Raw genomic sequence first — 16,296 nt, 5'->3', positions numbered from 1 at the left:
CTTTATGCTCTTTGATCTCTGCAGCCACCATTACTCACTTGGCAGTGCACAGTCCTGGCTCGGATGCTTCCTTACCTGCTGTCTAGCTATGATCCTACTCACTGCTGCCTACTGGGCTCCAGGGGCTCCAGATTGATGCTTCACTTCCTGCCTAAGTGAACACTGGCTCTCCACTCTTGAGCTGTGGTTCCTAAGGGGTGGCATAGCCTTGATGCCATTGTGGGTTTTGTGGTTGTCACACAGTACCAGTCTCCTCATTGTCATTAGTGTTGGCCCAGGCACTCCCACTATCACCATGGTGAACCAGGTCCTTTGCCACAGCACAATGACTCTTACATCAAATCCCATACTGAGGAGGGGGTGGCTTATTCTTTTAGTTTATTATCACAGCTGTAATATTGCAAGTTTTCAATTTTCTCCAGTTTCTCTCAGCTCATTTTCTCCAGGCTATGCCTCTCCTGTAAGTCACAATACAAGTTCCCTTTAGGGATGGATTAGGAGGGAATTGGCATCACATTGAATGGCTTAACTCCTTCAACAGCCTAACCTCCTTTGGTGCTGACCATTAGCTGATTAGACTGAGCTGAATCTTGAATCCTTCCCGTATTAGAGAATGTGTCCTTCCCATCCAGGATAGCCAGGGAATGGGTTGGAAGGTTATGTGTATCTGTTTGCTCATTAAAGAATCTCTGGTCATCAGTTTCAAGATATAGTGCAAAGATTCTTCCAGGGAGTCCCATTATAGTGTTTCAAATAAGGAAACTTAGGCTCACTGTGCCGGGACCTCAAATTGTTATATAAGAGGGGTAAACTTGGCTGTGATGTGGGAGTGGTACCCCAAATCCATGATGCTGAGTTCTCTCTTCCTTCATCTGTCTTTCCCTTCCTTCTTTCTTTTTTTTTTTTTCACCTTACTCAGAGAAGAGTTCATTTTTCAGTCAAAGTCTCAGTCCAACATGGTGTTGGGGCAATGACTCAATGGAAAGGGTATGTGCTATCCATCAAGAGATTTAGAATCTGGCCCCAGCTCTACCAATATAATGGCCATGTAAACTTGGGCAAAAAACATAACCTCTCTGTGCCTCTGATTCTTTAATTGTAAACTGGGAATTGAGAGAAGCAGACACACACACACACACACACACACACACACACACACACACAGAGAGAGAGAGAGAGAGAGAGAATATGTATATGTAGAGGGGATTGGATGAAACACTCTTTTGAATGGATATTGACTTCTAGCAACTAGTGATGGAAAATGCCTGGTATACACAGGCTTTGCCACCCACCTTCTTTAAGGCAGAATGGGGACCCAGAGAGACACCACATGCTTGCTTACTGTACCAAGAAAGAAATGAAGCAAATATTAAATCAATAGCATTATGTGAACACAGAAGACAAAACTATTTTCCCCCAAATTGTTTTGATTGCTGCTAGTAGCTGCTATTTGGTATGCAATCCATTCAGATCATCAAAAGCAAAAGCAACATACAGTGCATGAAAAGCTGTTGTAATTGGCACCATTGTAACTCTATACGGTGTGTGATCTTCGCTGGGAGGAGGGAGAGTTGTAGGATAACTTGTAATCTAATTTTCTTTGTTGTAAATAGAATGTTACCATTGAATTTCTATAGAATAATAATTATAACATCTCACACAAATAGAGTGTCTTTCTCAGAAGGTGCTTAAAGAGCTCAATAGACATTCATTCAACCTTGTAAACATAGTAAAACCTGGCTTGCTTGCATTTCTCAACTGAAAATTCCTATTAACCAGCGTCTCTCCTCATCCATCCTACTAGGATAAATGATTGTTATGCTGGTGAACTTGACACCCTGAGAAACACTGAGGTGCCTTCTGAATTATCAAATAATTATGAAACCTTCAGTAGACTTTCAGTGTTAATTGCAATTTAAGACAGCCTAATTTTTTGAAAAGTAGTAATTAATATGCTGCAGAGACAATAATTGGTCAGAATAGTTGCTTAATCAGACTGCTCTATTTCCTGACCATACTGAAGTACAGAGTTTACAGTAACTGTAACACAGGATCTCCCTTTCAGAACCACAAAGGAAGCAGGGTAAATGAAAGTGTTCTTTGTGACTTGACAGGCATAAATTACCCAGAATTAATCATTCTGGGCAAATGACAGTTTCCAAAGGTTGATTCTTCAACTTCAACATTCTCTTGTAAACTAAATGAGAAAATAAGTATGTTTTAAACATAGATTATATTTGCCTCTTAAGACTTTCACATTTCTAGTTATTAAGGCTATTGTTGATAACTGTTGGCTCTTAGCAGCAACAGTGAGTGTCTTTAAAATCAAATTTTGGATGATATTTAGTAGAGCCTTTTCACAAACGCCAGAGATTTCTTCAAGAGACTGTCAGTGCAGTAGATTTAGTTGTGTTAATTGGTCCATCCTAAATGATTTATTAAAATAAGATCTTAAGTTAAACTTGATTACTTAAAAAAGTCTAAGTTCTTAATTATGAGATTGTAAAAAAAGTATTTAAATTGATATTACACTAAGTTCATGGCAGAGAATCTAGAAAATTAAAGAATGTGTAAAGAAGAAAATAAAAAATCCATAATTTAATCACTCACAGAGAACTATTATTGCCTTTTGGTGTATTTCCTTCTATTTTGCCCCTAATGTATACATATACATGTAAGTACTTTACACATTTAGGATATGCTACATATACTGTATGCTGTCCCCTTTTGACATTACATAAAGACATTTTCTAGGTCGTTAGTTATTCTTTTAAAACACACTTAGTTTTGACTGTATGTACCACACTATATTAAGCCACTACCCTGTTGTTTTCATGGTTTACAAATTTTAGCTTTATAATGCTGTAACAAGTCTCCTTGTTCATTTGTTTGTTCATATATTTATTTATTTAATCAATTTTTATTGAGTATTGCATGCCAGGCTTTGGGCCATGAGCTGAGGATGTATCATTACTCATCACCCTAGTAAGAGTTAACATATTACTATTATGTTAGGACCTTCATTAGTATTAGTATAATAATTATATGAATATAATCATTCTAATAACTGAGTATAATAGTATTACCTAATTAAGTTCTTATGAGGTATTATTATCCCTGTTTTCCAGATGAGGAAATGGAAGCTTAGAGAATTGAAGTGACTTGCCCAAGATCACTCAGCTGGCAATTGGGAGAGCCAGAATTCAAGTGCATGCAGCCTGAGTTCAGTCCCAGTCTTTTAGCCATGGTGGTTACTGTGTCAGTAGAAAAGATACTCACTTGCCCTTACAGACATGAAACAATTTTAAATGCCAAAATCTTTGAGTGATTCTCAGATTATTTTCTTAAGATAAACTCTAGAAATAGAAATACTGGGTCAAAGAGTATGAACAACGCTAATAGCAAACAATACTGCAGTCACAGTCCTAAATGGGGAAAGACTGTAGATGACAAGATTATTTTGTGGTATGCTTTCCTTCCTTTTCTTTTTTTGTCCTGGGTATCTGTCCTTGCTCTGCCAGTGACAGGAAGAAATAGACATGGTAGTGATTCAGGCCTGGGCATGCCCTGGAGAAAGTCTGGGCAATGCTTTTGCTGTTGAGGCAGGGTCAGTGGGTTGCTGCCTTTCAGACATTTTTATTTCCTCTACAAGATGCGAGACATCACAGAGGAGGGGCCATAGGGAGGAAGAAGCCATCAAAGGAATGAGTCTAGATTGCAAGTAATGTATACCCTCTTACGATGAATGTCACCACAAGAAAATGCATCTGCTCAGTAAAAATCACCAGGTTCAGTTAAAGATTTTTTTTTTTTTTAATAGCTGCTCCTTGTAAAGGAGGGCTAACTCCTAGGCAGTGTGCCCAGAGTCAGCCTAAAGACCTAAAAAATTTCAATTAGTATTTAGTACAGTCTCCCTTGTACCCACACCAAAGATTATTCATATACAGCAAGTGACTATTTGTAAATATTCCCTGTGTTCCTCATTATTGCACTCCCCTTCTCAAGTCCCTCTCTGTCAAATGAACATCATCTGTCCTTTGCCCTACCTCCTAGTGCTCAGCACAGACTTGATTGATGGCTGTTCTAAGTTTGATTCCTGGCTCTGCCATTAACCCTCTGTGTGGTCTTGGATTGATTCTCAGTTTCTCCCCTTTAAAATAATACAGAGTTGTGTCAATCAAATGAAATGCCATGTGTAGACAAATGAAATAGCGAATCTTTATTGAGTTCTTATTATCGGTATCACAAAATAAAACACTTTTCTAAATGTTTTAAATACACACCTTTACTTATTCCTCAAGATAATCATGCAGGAAGCAGGAGTCTATGTAGCTCTCATGATCTTCACCCTGGAATTACTTCTGTGATATTACATGGCAAAAACAACTTTGAAGATGCAACTAAGGTGACTAATCAGCTGGCTTTAGAATAGAAAAATTATCCAGGTGGGCCCAATGTAATCACATAAGACCTTTAAAAGGTAAATGTTTTCTCTGGCTGTTGGCAAAAGAGGAAGTCAGAGAGATTTGAAGCATGAGAAGGACTCAATGAGGTTTCTTCTTGAAGATGAAGGGGGCTGCATAAGGAGGCCAGGCAGCTTCTAGAAGCAGAGAGTGGCTTTTGGCTGATGGCCAGCAAGGAAACAAGGACCTCAGACTTACAGCTGCAAGGAACTAGATTCTCCCAACAACCTGAATGAGTTTGGAAGTGGCTTCTTCCCAGAGACTCTAGGTAAGAGCCCAGCCTGGTTGGTTTTAACCTTGTGAGACTCTAAGCACAGAACCCACTTGAACCCACATTCTAATCTACAGAGCTATGAGATAATAAATGGGCATTATCCTAAGCTGCGAAATAGTGATTTGTTATGATAGCAATGGAAAACTAACATAAACCACTTGTGGTAGTTGCCTTTATTATTCAACCCATTTTGCAGATGGGAAAAATGAAGTACAGAGAAGCAAAGTCACTTTTCTAAGTGTCACATTTATTAATTATATCTTAGACAATTTTGTGCTGCTATAATAGAATACCACAGACTGAGTAATTTACAAAAACAGATATTTATTTCTTACATTTCTAGAGGCTGGGAAGTCCAAGATCAAGGTTGGCATCTGGTGAGGGCTGCTATCTGCTTCCAAGATGGTGCCTTGAATGTTGTATCCTTTGGAAGGGAAAAATGCCACTGCATCCTTACATGGCAGAAGACAGGACAAGAGGGGTGAACTCCCTTCATGAACCCCTTTTATAAGGGCACCCAATCTCATTCATGAGGGTGGAGCCCCCATGATGCACAAAGGCCACACCTCCAACACTGTTGGATTGGGGATTACCTTTCAACATGAATTTTGGAGGGAATGAAAATGTTCAATCTGTAGCAATATCAGAAATGGGATTTAAATGGAGGCAGTCTGCCCCCAGAGCCCATGGCACAGTACCTGAGACATTCAGAGGTACTTATTACACATTAGTTTTCTTCTCTTTCAGTTTTAGGACATCCTGGGGTACCTTGCTGCCACATTTCTTGATTTTGCTGCTGGGGGTTAGCTGGTGTTGTGGCAGCGTTCTGGAAAACAGAGAATAAATAAAAATAACATACTTAGAGCATTAGTTTTACTCATGGGGGGGGTAGGTCTTTTTGTTTTATAACAAGCCTGAATATTTCATAGGGTAGAATGCAGAAGATAAAACCAGATAGCCAAAAAAGTTTGAGAAACAGAGATAGCATATTCAAATTAATTTAGTTTGACATCTTTCCTTCCTCTTTTATCCCTTAAATTCACAGTGAATTTGCTAGTATTCTGGAATGGCAATTAACGAAATCGGGACCCAGCTATTTATCAGCATCCATCTTCTGTTCATCCTGTCCAACAGGCATTTATAGAGTGTCCACTCCATGCTCTGGGTGTCACTGATACAGTATGACTTGAAGTAATAAAAACTTTTCTAGTTCTGTTTCTTTGCAAATAAAATCAGGTTATTTGACACAACTTTCTCTACGGTCATATCTGTCACCAAATCTAGTGTTTTCTCAGTCTTCATAAGTTTACGTCAGCATTTTTTACATAGTAGGGCCATGTTTCTCAAAGTACAACCTGGGGTACCATCTACGTCCGAATCTCCTGAGATGGCCCAGGATCAGAATCAGAATCACTGGATCAGAAACATAGGTTGGGGGCCCAGGACCTCTCATTTTAAACATGCTCTATAGGTCATGTCATTCATATGCACGTTAAAGCTTGAGATGTACAGCTATGGGGGTGCAGAATAAATACATAATATAGGCCTGGCCCTAAAAATGTCTTTTTAAATGAAAAGACAAGCCTTACATGTTTGAGACAAGCTCAGGAGCCGGGATTCTCGCTCCTGAACTTCAGTGAATCTTTTTCGGGTTTTGTTTTTTTTCCCCTTCCCATTTTGGAGGGAAAAACAGGGCCACACCTGTCTCAGTCACCTGGCTGTGCCGGTCCTTGGCTCTTCTTGCCGGAGCTAAGGACAGGGAGGGAGCTGTGATCTTGGAGCGTATCCGGCCCAGGCCCTAGTGCCTACAGTCACCTTTCCCTTTTGGGGGCTTACCTGGGCCTGCCGGATTCACTGGCTTGGGGATAATGTGAGAACAGGAGGGGGAGTTCCTCCTCCGAGGCTTCGGGAGCCTTTTCCTTTTCCAAAGGAAGGGCGGGGCGGCGCCGGCCGGTGCGGGAGCCCCTGCGGGCGGCTTGCTCCCGGCTGCAGCGAGTCTCCCGAGTCAGTCAGCGGAGCGAGGCGGCCGCCTTTCCACCTCCGTGAGCGCTGCCGAGGGGAAAACTGGGGAAGTGGGTCAGCCCGGCGGCTCCATCCACAGACCCTCCCCCGCCCCGGCCGCCAGCTCTCCCCTGGAGCTTCAGGCGTCTGCTCCCGCCCGGCCGAGTCGCGGGAGCGGCCCTGCCCAGGGGCGGGGCGGGCCGGTCAATGCGCCACGGCGCTGCGCCCGCCGGCGGCCCCTGCCCGTGCGCGGCTCCAGTCCTGCGGCGCCGTCGGCCCGCCCGCCACCCCCTCGGTGGGGCCCTTCCCTTTACTATGGTAATAGTGACATTCAGCGGGAAAGGCTAGCGCGGCGGCGGCGGCGCCCCGGCTCCCGCAGCGCGGAGGCTCTGGTTGCGGACCCGGCTGCGCGCACTCGCACCGTTGGACGCCGGGGGCGGGCGGCCGCGGCTCTCTCCCCGCCCGGCCGGGCCGCTCAGCCGCCGCCGCGGGGCAGCCCCCGAGCCACGGCGCCGGGTGGCTTGCGGGCTGCGGGCTGCGGGCAGGATCCCGGCACTCGGGCTCTGGCGCGGGGATAGGACAGAAGCGGCGCGTCGAGAGGGACCCTGCCTCACCGCTCGTATATGGCAAAGTTTCTCGCCGAGCTCCTGGGCTGCACGTTGCCGAGCAAGGGCGCCTCTCCCATGTTTGAGGTAGGTGAAGGGTGTGTCCCCTGAGGGACCCCTGGCCGGCCCGGGGTCCCCGCCGGGGAGTTGACACGTGTGCAGTTCACCTGCCTGGTTTCCACCTGGCCATGGGGGCGGGGTGAGCAGGGGAGGAGGGCGAGGAGGAGACCCGGAGCTTAGGAGCCCGGATTCTGGCTCCTGAACCTCAGTGAATCTTTTTCGGGTTTTGTTTTTTTCCCCCTCCCCAGTTGACAGGTGAACACGTTTTCTGTCATCGGGCTGAGTTCTGCCAGTTGCTCTTTACCTAAAATGCCAGGATGTCTAAAAATGAGCAGTATCCTGCAGTCCTCTTTACTGCCTACTTTGTTTTTTCCTTTTAGTCTGAAAAACAACAGAAAAATCTTCCGGTCAAAAGGTTTCCACCTTCTTACCTCCTCCAGCTGCTCCCCTCCCCCAATCTCCCGCACAGCGCAAACTCCATTTAAGTTAACTTGTGTCTTCTGTGAGTGAGAGACACTAGGGATGAGGAGGGTTAAAAAGAGATCTGCCAAATCAGGTGAACAAATGGCAGTTCCTAAGGCAGGTTCGTCTAATTGCTCACACCTGCTTGCGGTGGCAGTGCTGCTGCGGTGAGGCAACTCCGCACGGAATCATTTAGGAGAGGGCTGGCTGGCTTTCCTATAGTGACCACTCGGTAGGGAGAGTTTCATGCTGTGGAACCCCTCCCCGGCTTCCTCATCTCTGCGGTGAGAACAGAGAGTGTCCTTTGTCTCTTTACCCTGCCCTTCCTCAAGAGACTGCCTGACACGCCGGCCTGACGGACTCGGCCAGGTTATCCAGTGCTGCAGTCTGCGTTGCACTGCGCTCCTCTCTCAGTCACAGCCACGGTAGCCTGACGACTTTCCCGGCCAGCCACTCCAGGAGCTGGCCCAGCCTTCCCTGTCTGCAGTTTACTGACTGGCCAGAGAAACACAACTTGGTCTCTTCTCTGGTGAACGCAGGAGTTTGTCCTTCAGCAAGGCACCTCTTCAGGTTCCAGACTCTTAATATGTTCCCTGGCTGCTGGCGAGTCTCTTCTCACCTTTGGCACCTGTAGCTGTTCTTACCTTCTGAGATTTTATGGTCACATACCTTTGATTTTGAAGCTCAAATTACCCAACCCATAACCTCCACTGTGTGACAGAATGGCTTTTAAGCAGGGAGATCCCAATAGTAGGTGATAAGGAGGAGCTGGGAAAACAAGAGTGGGGTGGGAGAAACCAGGCTGAAAGGCCTGGGCAGTTGGTAGCCTGAAACCTATAAAATAATGAAGAACCTGGAAAAGTTTTCCAGACCTGCTGGGAAAATTAGCTGTCACCTTTGGCATGCGACATCACTGCCCCTTTGTTGGTCTGTGAAGTGTTATGTAGCATTTGGGGGTCACTGTGGAGACCTGAGATACTTCCTTAAATTGCTTTTCTCTTTGGCTTTCTCTTCACTTGTGTTTGGATTTTTGTTCTTAAATCACCAAACATGCCAAGCGATTTTGGTTGTGTACACTGCCTTTTGGTTATATATTTGGTTGTATATTCCTGCTGCTTTTGTCCTCCAGCTGATAGATGCCCCATCTTGATTTTTCAGGATGATTGGCTCCCAAACATTCCAGAGAGGAGGCAGCCTGTAAAAACTAGCCACAGACATATTTAGACAATTAAAAAAATGAGCAGCTGTTTTGTCTTTGAAGAGTTCCCAGGAAAGGGAATTCCCTCAGTCCTTGGTCACACCTCATGTCTTGTTCTGCGTTATTTTCCACCCATCTAGAGGCAGAAGCTATTTGTAGCATTTGCCTTCTCTGTCTTTCTACAAAGGATTGAGTCATTATTGGCTGACTTGACCTAATGCATCCCACCTAGGTATCGTTCTTAATCAGTATTGCTGGACAATGTAGGTAATCATCCCTTTCCTACCTCTGGGGAAAATCAGTGCCCAAAGATGAAGAACTGAGTTAGGAATGTGCTTGAGGATGCTAGGTTCTTAGGCGATAGCCCCTTCAACACACTCTCGCTCATAAATGAAGAGGCAGTCATTTGGGAAGGAAGGAGAGAGAAATGTGTAAGAAAGATATTCTTAAACCTTTCTAAATATTCATTTCCAAAAGTGAAAGTGCTAGGACACTTGAGAGAAATTTAGGCAGCTTTTCATTTTCACCAAATGCTCCAATTCTAACTTTGGTTATCTTTAATTTGAGAGAGATCAGGAGAAGAGATGGATGTTTTTCTAATGAATGGCCTTTGGTTTCATTTTGGTTAGAATGTGGACAAGAATGTAGTTTCTTCCCACTCAGGGCACTTAGGTTTGCACAGAGGATATTCACCCTGAGAACTGAATCTGGGACCTCTTAATGTGTTTGCAGTTGTCTGGCAAGAGGGAGCGAGTGACAGGTTATAGAGAAAACAGGGCCAAAAAAGTCACTGTGGTTGAAAAGCAGCTCCAGTGTGTGCCCTGCGGCACCATCTTCATGGCCTAGGGACAGAGCATGTATACTGGAAACACAAAGTGTCTTAATGATCATTTTATTATCCTTTTGCTTTATCTTAGTAAAGTATTTCAGTTTGTATACCAAGTTGTTGAGAACAATTAAATTTCTAGAAAAAAGCAAAGGATCTTAAGTTTACCCCAGGACCACGGCTGTGCCCTGAGTACTGGTCTGGGTATTTGGAATAATGATTGTGCCACACCAATGCACAGCACCTACAGAAAGAGTGGGCTTGCTGCGTATTCTGATGTCCAGAAGCATGCAGGCAGGTGGGTTTCAGACCTCGCAGGTCCCTGTGTGCTTGAATGGCTGGATAGATGTCTGGCCCTGGCATCCATTCCTCCCCCATGAAGCTCTGAATTATGAACCTGACCTCCTCCTCTAGCCCCAGTCTTGCTTTTCATGATGCCTTAGTAGCATTTGGGGTGGTAGTTCGTCAGTAATGGGGTTTGAGTCCTAGGACAGGAAGTGGTGGGAAAATAATATAGTCAGAGGCTGTTACTTTTTCATCTTTTGTGCCCTTCTAACCCCCAATCCACAAATCCGGATTTTTATTTTCTTGTGTTTTTTTTTTAGACGGAGTCTTGCTCTTTGCCAGGCTGGAGTGCAGTGGCACAATCTTGGCTCACTGCAACCTCTCCCTCCCAGGTTCAAGTGATTCTCCTGCCTCAGACTCCCAAGTAGCTGGGACTACAGGTGTGTGCCACCACATCCAGCTGATTTATATATTTTTAGTAGAGATGGGGCTTTACCATGTTGACAAAGATGGTCTTGAACTCCTGACCTCATGATCTACCTGCCTCGGCCTCCCAAAGTGCTGGGATTATAGGCGTGAGCCACCACATCTGGCCAATTATGCATTTTTAAATCCCTGTTATTTTTTATCATCTTACCTGGTGGTACACCTTTAAGAAGCCAAATTCATTGGGCTGAACACGTAGAAAAGGGATGTTTAATTCCATACCACCATTCATGATTATGATGTCTAGAATTGACAAACTCATGTATACTGTATGTGTTTTTCATTGTTTTCTGTCTCCACTTGTACTACTGCCTAATTGTGACAATACATAATAACTATCAGTTATTGCCTACTCTAGGCCAGGCATTGTTCTGAAGGCATACTATACATGATCGCAGCTATCCTTTACATAGTCTCATGATATAGGTGCTAACAACCATGTGTTACAGATGAGAAGATTAAGGTTTAGAGAGCTTAGTTTGCTTAAGATCACTCTTGTATGCTGGAGAAAGGATGCAAACACAGTCTGCTTTATCTCAAAGTTCACTCACCTTCTCCAAATATAGTTACTTGATATTCTGGAGTTCGTTTTGTTTTGCTTTTTGTTTTACCTTTTGTTTTTTAGCTTCATTCTTAGATATATTCTTTTTGGAAGAAGTAAAGATAATCCCCCATTCTCTCACTGCCCTGACTATGTTACCATTGAGATGTGTATTAGTCAGTTTTCACACTGCTATAAAGAAGTACCCGCCGCTCAAAAAAAAGAAAAATAAAAAACAAAAAGAAGTGCCCAAAACTGGCAATTAACGAACAAAGAAGTTTTAATTGACTCACAGTTCTGCATGGCTTGGGAGGCCTTAGGAAACTTACAATCATGGCAGAAGGTGAAGAGGAAGCAAGACACCTTCACAAGGCGGCAGGAAGGAGAGAGACAGCAAAGGGGGAAGAGCCCCTTATAAAACTATCAGATTTCCTGAGACCTCACTATCATGAGAACAGCATGGGGGAAACCGCCCCCATGATCCAATCACCTCCCCTCAGGACCCTCCCTTGGCATGTAGGTATTACAATTCGAGATGAGATTTGAGTGGGACATAGAGCCAAATCATATCAGGATGGCACAAGTGTCTTATTCCCAGAGACATTTAATCAAAGGCTGATTGAACTTGGAAGTTGTTAAGGGCAGATTCAAGTTCAATTGCCATGATGATTTATAGATAGCTTCTATTTATTGAGCATTTCTGTGTATTGGCCTGTTTTATTGCCCCAATAATGTGGTAAGTGGTATTGTCATCGCTGTTTTGGAAATGAGGAAGCCAAGGCTCAGAGTGACTACATGAATTGTCCGAGGTCACTCACCTACTAAGTGTTTTATCTGGAAGGTAAATCCTGGATTCTGGTGCCACAGTGCTTTGCCAGCTATCTGTATTGACTTACCTGGTTTTGTAGCCTCTGATTTTTTGTCTCATCTACTCTATCTTTAGTACTATTACCAAAATCATCTTTCTAAAACCCAACTCAACATGGTCCCCATTTACTTTCCACAAATACTTAATTTTTTAAAGTCCGGCATGGTGGCTCATGCCTACAATTCTAGCATTTTGGGAGGCCAAGACAGGAGGATTGCTTGAGGCCAGGCTGGGCAACATAGTGAGACCCTGTCTCTACCAAAAAAAAAAAAAAAATTAGCCAAGCATAGTGGCATGTGCTTGTAGTCCTAGATACTTGGGAGGCCAAAGCAGGAAGATCGCTTGAATCCATGAGTTCTTGAGCTTGCAGTGAGCTATGATAGTGTCACTGCACTGCATTTCAGCCTGGTGACATAGTGAGACCCTGCCTCAAACCCAGTTTTTTAGAGTTTTTTAAATTTATTTTTTAGAGATGGGATCCAGCTGTGTTGTTCAGGCTAGACTTAACCCGCTGGACTCAAGTGTTCCTCAAGCCTCAGTCTTTGGAGCAGCTGGGACTACAGACGTTCACCACTGTACCAGCTACTTACCCCAGTTCCATTAGTGGTTCACCACGTGTGCAGATTCAACAGTGTATGCAGACTTCCTCCACAGTATGGTCACTGCCTGGTTAACTTGCCTAATCTTTCCTTCCTATCACTATATTCCTAATATTCCAGCAAATTTACTCCCATTTCTTGATTATGTTCTCTCACTTCCAAGCTGTTACTCTGCCCAGAATATTCTTCCCCTAATAGTCATCTATTGAAGTTGTATCTTTCTTCAAGGTTCAGCTCAAATCTTACTTCCAGATCCACCCATCTTGAACAATATCCAGCCTCTACCAGAGGCCCACTGAATATTATATGCATGTGTGTGTTTTCTGAGACCTTGGACAACTTCCTCTTTGAATTTCTCTAAGCTCCAGTTATGTCTTCAAAGGGGATACCAGTAGTGCTTAATGCAGGGTGGTGACTGTTAAACGAGTTACTGCCTGTGAAGCACTTACTTAGAATAGTGCTCAATACGTGTCAATTGTTGAGACAGTTGCATGTGTGTCTGTCTTCTTCAGTGTCAGGAACCATGTATTTCTTAATTCTCTAGTACCTGGCATGTATTTTGGACACAGTTTTGCATCAAATAAATGTCTGATTGATCAAAGTAATTTTCTAACCCTCAACATTCATAATTTTTTTTTGCCTTTACATTATTTACTGTTTATCTGAAATCCAGATTTAACTCGGTAACCTGTATTTTTATTTGCCAAATCTGGTAACTCTATCTTACCTTCTCCCTCTTTCCTCTAGAACCCTGCTGCTAGAGTCCAATCCCATTTACCTGTGGAATCCTTGTTCTTATCCTTCTCTCTTTATAGCTGCCCAAGATCTTGTCCCTAGCCAAGGGAGCCACTTATAGGGAATTGCAGCTGGGTCAACTGTCTGTCCACACTGCCTCACTAGTATGAAAATGCGGGAGTGAGCAAGCTTCCTATTGCAGTGTCAGGGCTGTAACTGAGAAGTGTGTAACTAGCATTCTATTTATTTGTTCTTAATGTGTTCACCAATTCAGTCATTCATTTATTCAAAAAATCTTAAATGCTTTCTTTGTGCTAGGCACACTATGGAAGCCTTGTTAAGAGATACTCAAACTGTTTTGACTGTGACTTATGGTAAGAAGTGTATTTTACATTGCAATCCTGGATGCACATAGCTATTTATAACAATGAAATTAATTTTCAAGAATAATACTTTTCCTTATGACATGGGATATCCTCTGATCTTTGCAGTTTTATTCTTTCTTTTTCATTCTATTAAAAAATAAACAGATAAAGACCCACTAAATTGATTTCATGGGTTATGACCCACAATTTGAAGAGCACTGCTATATAGGATAAGATTCTATTTTTACTAAACAATTTGTATTACCCCATTATCCCAGTACTATATTTATACATCATTATGCTATACATTGGGAGATTCTGGTTGTCTGTCTTGGGAAACCAGTCACCATGTAATAACATTATTTTTTGGGGGAGAAAATGTTTTCAGAGTTTCAAACTACTGATTTGCCAAACAGCATTTGATAAATATCCTGTCTCTAAACTGGGGAGCATTTGGGTAAAAAAATTTGGCATGTTACCCAAAGATATTTTATGGTATGGTTTTTAATTTAAACAATGTGCCTGAATTTCAATGATTTCTCTTTTAGCACCCACTAATGACAAATGTGCTCCACTGGTTGGATTGATTTCCAGGGCTACATTTTATAAATCTTTCAATTTTTATATTTCAGCTAACTCCATCCCTTCTCTCCTTAAAATGGATATACTTTCAAGCAGTTTTTTTTCTTTCACTCTCATTTGCCTGTTAAAGACCTTAATTTTGCCTATTACAATTGAGTAGCTGAGTTCCTTTGTCTAAATGAATCTTGTAAACTCTTATCCACTTGGTCATTCTGATGGGCTTCAAGCATCTAGAGAATGAAACATGTGATCAGACTGCTTTGAAAGCAAATAACTTGGACAAGTATGGCTGTGGCTTCTCTGATTAAATGCTGGTGGATGATCAGAAGAGAGAAGTTTACTTCTAGAATAATAGCTCCTAGTGCCACAGCTGGGCTTTCTGTGAGAGTCATTTGAATTTTAAGCTAATGGATACTGGGTTTGTCCTGTAAATTCACAGTTCAGTTTGTTTGAGGGCCAATTGGATTGCTCTACCACATCTGAGCCATTGTATATGCAGGGGCAACTCTACTTACCTTTTGTGTTAGCTGCTTTTAAACTCCACATGTGGTCCTAAATGCTCGCATTTCATTTATAAGAATGTTTGGTCCCATTATGATTACATCTGTCTAATGGTTTCTTGCTGAGAAACTGTTATATGATTTTTTTTCTTTTTTTAGTTTGATAAGGAAAGGCTGGTGTTTCAAATCTGCCAAATGGCCAGTGCTGAGAGCATGTCATAGGGAGCAGGGATAGGAGTTTAATTCTTTGATGTATTTCCCTTTGCTTAGTTCTTTTCAGTTTATAATGGTGTTCTTGTATATTATAAATTTCTTTACTTTGCATGTCTTTGATAAGATATAGTAGGTCCAGTAGTGACATTCACATTAGGAAAGTTCTACCTACGTAGAGTTGCCTACTGAGGTAGCCCAAAAATAAAATGGCAACTTTTATTTATCTGAATTTGTGATGAGTAGAATCTGTGCTTTCCACCCTTCGAGATTCTTAAATGCAGTCTTGGCTTCGTTCTCCAAATACCTATAATATATTAAGAGTATCTTATATTCCTTTCAAGCCCCTACATTTTCAAACCAAAATGGAAGCCTCATTTTCCTCCTGGCATCCACCTGAAACCCAGTTCTCCTTTCCAACTCCATTGTCAGCCAAAAGTGCCCATTTTCTTTTCACCTTAAGTAGCACTTTGGTGCCATCTTTGCTTTTTCTTCCTTTTCCACCATGGACAATTTGTCAGTGACTCCTGCAGATTCTTTCTTGGATTTATACCTTTCTTTTTATCCATATAACTCTTCATTCACTGATCTGACAAATGTTTATTGAATGTCTGCTCTGACCTAGGAGCAGTAGGGCCCAGAGAGGATTTCACAATAAGTGACTAATTGTTTTTCTTTCCTCAAGTCTCACTTCTCTCGACTCTTTCTGAATAAACTGCTGTTATACCACAATGCCTTTTCATCATCACTTTCCTATGTAAGAGTCTACATGACTTCCTATTTCCAAAGGGTCAAGTCCCTAAATTCTGCCTAGATTATTTTTAAGGTGTTCTAGTAAACGTCTCACCCTGCCTAGCCAACTTTATTTCCTGCCATTGATTTTTCTTCAAGGATCCTCAAATGTTCAAATACAAATTCTTGTCTTTGTTTATGCTATTTGGCAGTCTTCTAACATGACTTATGTCCATTCTTTGTGCTCTTTCTTAACTGAACCCTATGTAATCTTCAGGGCCATATCAAAGAGGCAGCCCTTCATGAAGCATTCCCCAATATAGCAAAGAAACTCAGAGCATGCAGGCTGAGGAACATATATTTGGCTTCCAATCCTGTCTCCTCTACTTCTTAGCTATGTGACCTTAATAAAGTAAGCTACTTCTTTGTGCCTCAGTTTTACTTTCTGTATAATAATAATAATAATAATAATAATGATAACTACTTCATTGAGTTGTCATAAGA

At 42.5% G+C, this 16,296-nt stretch overlaps 1 protein-coding gene and 1 long non-coding RNA gene across 3 annotated transcripts in view; one reads left to right on the top strand and one right to left on the bottom strand.

The window, feature by feature from the left end:
• Nucleotides 1-4,192: 4,192 nt before the first annotated feature.
• On the bottom strand, nucleotides 4,193-6,980 carry LOC119471530. The gene is made up of 3 exons (XR_005200603.1): nucleotides 6,574-6,980; nucleotides 5,073-5,563; nucleotides 4,193-4,600 (listed from the first exon to the last, which is right to left on the bottom strand). It is a non-coding gene; the product is annotated as an uncharacterized LOC119471530 (long non-coding RNA).
• A 198-nt stretch (nucleotides 6,981-7,178) lies between these two features.
• RASGEF1B (RasGEF domain family member 1B) overlaps nucleotides 7,179-16,296 on the top strand; it is a 634,161-nt gene continuing 625,043 nt past the window's right edge. For both annotated transcript variants that reach the window (XM_037739153.1, XM_017530206.2), the window contains exon 1: nucleotides 7,179-7,430. In XM_037739153.1, coding sequence (XP_037595081.1) covers nucleotides 7,362-7,430 — 69 coding nt within the window. In that variant the 5' untranslated portion in view covers nucleotides 7,179-7,361. The remainder of the gene's footprint in view (nucleotides 7,431-16,296) is intronic.

This window comes from Cebus imitator, unplaced genomic scaffold (assembly GCF_001604975.1).
Source record: "Cebus imitator isolate Cc_AM_T3 unplaced genomic scaffold, Cebus_imitator-1.0 Scaffold64, whole genome shotgun sequence".
NCBI lineage: Eukaryota > Metazoa > Chordata > Mammalia > Primates > Cebidae > Cebus > Cebus imitator.
Note: the sequence above shows the minus strand (reverse complement) of the source record. Positions and strands in the feature narration are given on the sequence as shown.